We start from the raw sequence: 3,724 nt of genomic DNA on the forward strand, positions 1-3,724 counted from the left end.
ATCAAATGTTATGGTTCATGCTAAGAAGTTTATTGAATTTTGTTCATCTTTTTAAGGCACGAAGTCCAAGAACACCCCAACTTCACTTTGGCCCAACAAGAAAGCACAGTAAGTCAAACGACCAGTGCAAATGAAGATTTTCTATTCAACTACCACAAATCAAAGCTGGTAGTTGGATTGACTTTATTTGAATTTGATGATGCTATCAAAGAGGGTGATGGGGAAAGGCTTCATGAGCTCTACAAGTTTGCCCTTCTTATTTTCAAAGCAAATGGGAAATCTAAATATGCCTATGTCATTTTTCTTTATCTGGTGAAATTAGGGGGGCTGTTGTCAGAAAAAGGAGCACACAATCTTAAGTGGAACAGGTTCTATAATAAACATGGTATCAAAGGTGGAAATATCCCTCTTGATTTAAGAATGGAGCACATGAACAAGGTTGTGAAGACAATGTGGAAAGCACTGGGCTCCAATATCAGCGAGAAATCAGCAGAAAGAGTTGCTAATACTGTAGAACCTGTGGAGCTGATCATGGATTGCATCGACAAGGACTGTGGACTCAGTGCTAGAGTTGGGTTTCGAGCTCAAGGGAACCCTGAAATTGCTGTTGCACAGGTCACGAAGGACTTGATGCAACTCAGAGCCTTTCGACATCAGAGTGGCAGACTAGGGCACCCATCGTTCATCAACTTCCCATCCAATCTTCTCGAAAAGTTAGACTACCGTGAACTCCATTCTTGGATGACAGGCCTCATGAAAACATGGGAAACTGTGTACAAACTTAGGTCTGAATGAGAAGGCAGCATCAAAATCAATTTACTTCTAGGTACTATTCCGAAGTAAAATTAATGATCAGTACTTGCCAGCTCCAAATTTGTGACATTGACAGTTTTAGTTTACTCATGTTTCCACAGAGAACAATTGTTGTAATCATGAAAGAAGGCAAAACATACCATTCTTTTTATTTTACCACTGGTACATAACTGTTATTACTTGTAGAGCAGATTTTTACACTTTCAAAATTTTTGCTTAGTGTGCACTTATCACACTTGTGAAACATTCACCTGAAAACAAAGCTATTTATTTTATTTGTCAATTCCAATGATGAAAGTAACATTACTTTGAAAAAAATTATGCTGATTTGTCAAATTTCCTTTCACGAATTACGGACCTTCAGGGTAAATTGACTGTGTTTTGGACCTTGTTTACGCAACAAAACCTCAACAGTAGCAGAATTGAGAATTTATCTCTTTCACGAGCTTTTCAGGATGAATAAAAAAGTTGTTGTTGCTTCACTTTTTTGCCATATCATTCTTTGGCAATAAAACATCTCATCCGATGTTGTTACACTCTGATAGAGATCATCTTGACGTAACTACGTTCCCTCAAATGGCTGATAGAACCCTCGCCTGGAAGCTCGGGTTCTCTCTTTGACGTCTCGGGAGAGTGGTGATGTCCAGATGATCTTTATCAAAGAAGCAAGACATAGGATGCGACATTTTATTCCTTCATTAATTAACCCTTTCATTCTCCTTAGTGAGAACTATAATTATACTCTCCCCAGTTTCTAGTTGGGAGAATTTTGTTTTCCATCGATTAAGTAGCCTGAAGTTGATGATTGTCTCAATTATCATCACCTGTTCGCTTAACAGTGTAATGAAATTATAAGGAGAAGTTGCATGTCGATCACTTCTGGAAGTGAAAGGGTTAAACATAAGAAATAATATATAAAATCTACTGTAAATCTTACAGTATGTCCAAGTCACACGGTTCACCTTCATTGTCATACTCAGACCCAAGCAGGTACTCCATGTCATAGGTGGTAGTCTGCGAAGAAACAGTTTCCCCAGTGTCACCACATGAAATGTCTTCACAGTCATCAAACACATCATTTAGAACTTCATATATCATCATGGCATGTTTAGCAGAAAAAACTGGAACAAATTTCAGGACATCAACAAGTGAAAATAGCTTGTCACAATTGTCAATGATGTCTCCAACAAGCTGGCTTGAAAATCCGTGACAGTCTCCAAATGCCATAATGGTATTGGACGTAATGCTACCTTTCAACTCAAGCAAGGCACTGTGCAGGAGCTGCTTGTCATCTTGTGACACCTCTCTCACTTTCATGGCAACTTCAGTTAATTCAGTTTCACTTGTGGTGATCCGACACTCACTTCTTCCACAGTTGCACTGCAATGCACAGGTGCTACAGAAGTCATGGGCTGGTTGCATAGGGGTGATGTTGGCATCCAGTGAAGCATAAGCTGCCACCCGAATGCAACCAGGCATTCTGAGAAAGTCTTTCACTTCCTCTTCACAATGTGCTGCTTGTTGTCCGTGGTAATACAATGTTACCTCTGAAGGCAAACCATCTCTGCCAGCACGACCGGCCTCCTGATGGAAGTCCAAAATGCTTCTTGGTGGTCCATACATGATGACCCTTCTGATGTGGGGAAAATTTACTCCCATACTGAGGGCTGTTGTGGCCAACACAACTCTTGGAACTCCATCTTCTTTGAGGCCTTTGGTGAGCCTTTCTTTGTAGCTTTCAACTGTAAGGGAGTGGTAAATTCCAATTAAACAATCTTCCCTCTTCCTTGACGTTCTCGGTGAGAAAGCTGCATTGTCCAGCTTTACCAGAAACCAGTTCACAATTGTTGCTATATCCCTCACTGTGCAACAGAAGATCAGAGTTTGCGGAGTGAGTGGTCCCTTCTCTTTAAGTTCATTTACAAGCCAGGTCAGCTGTGCTATTGTTTCATCCTTTTTGACCTTTGCAACTTTAAACTTCAGGTTTTTCCTGTTTGGACTGACAAACAACTTAACCATTGTCTTGTTCATTGTCAGTTGCTGATAAATAGTTTTCTGCGTGCTTTCGTCCGCAGTGCCTGTAATAGCCAGAAGGGGCACTCCTAGATGGAAAAAAGAAATATACTCGTTCCAAAAAAATGTTACTATAAATGCTATACAGTGTGAGCTGTAGATGTTTACCAAGTTTATGAACATTTAGCCCAACCAGATGAATCTATGCATCAGGGGGTTAGCCTGTGCAGTGTCATATGATCAATGGTACTCATGCATTAGATATGTTATGTGTAGCACATCTTTAACTACCACATAGCCAGTCTCATCTGCTTGTGTATGCCCCCATTCACACGAAAAGGTAAGGTAACATCTTTATTTATTGAGGGTACTAGAAAAAAGAAACAGTATGAACACTAACAAACCAGTGGCCCTCATAATAGAATATCAAACTAACAAGTAAAGTGTGATAAAAAACCTATGAATATAAATTATTAAAGAATGAAAAATATCTCGAAACAATAGTCTGTGTATACCAGTAATTAATACGTATGATTACCAAAGCTTAAGCACATTTGGTTTTCCTCTATAAAAGTTGTTTACTGATTCTTCTTTTGTACTGAGAATTTACTGGAAATTGAAAAATTAAGTAAAAGCTTGTAAGAACTCTTAGTTTAAGCAAATCATCCAACTTTCTGTCACTGAATTTAAACTATGAGACTTTAGTAAATGCTATCCCAGAAGGATGCAGACTAATGGCCCTTTATTGTGTGCATTTAACACTCACCCTCTTTACACATCGACCTTAAAATGGATAGTTTTCCATAGGCCTCCCTGAATGCTGATGATTTAGCCGCTTTCCCTTTACTTTTCCTGCAATAGGAAGGTTTGCATGCATCAATCAACCCACGCAAAAAAA

At 39.2% G+C, this 3,724-nt stretch overlaps 1 protein-coding gene across 1 annotated transcript; it reads right to left on the minus strand.

Moving 5' to 3' along the window:
- Positions 1-1,746: 1,746 nt before the first annotated feature.
- On the minus strand, positions 1,747-2,844 carry LOC137991353 (uncharacterized). Its single transcript, XM_068836455.1, has one exon. The coding sequence runs from the start codon at positions 2,842-2,844 to the stop codon at positions 1,747-1,749; it is 1,098 nt and encodes a 365-aa protein (XP_068692556.1).
- Between the last annotated feature and the right edge of the window lie 880 nt (positions 2,845-3,724).

This window comes from Montipora foliosa, chromosome 2 (assembly GCF_036669935.1).
Source record: "Montipora foliosa isolate CH-2021 chromosome 2, ASM3666993v2, whole genome shotgun sequence".
Classification (NCBI taxonomy): Eukaryota; Metazoa; Cnidaria; class Anthozoa; order Scleractinia; family Acroporidae; genus Montipora; species Montipora foliosa.

Excerpts from the sequence above, each read along its gene's own strand:
- LOC137991353 (XM_068836455.1), bottom strand. The coding sequence starts at position 2,844 with ATGAACAAGACAATGGTTAAGTTGTTTGTCAGTCCAAACAGGAAAAAC.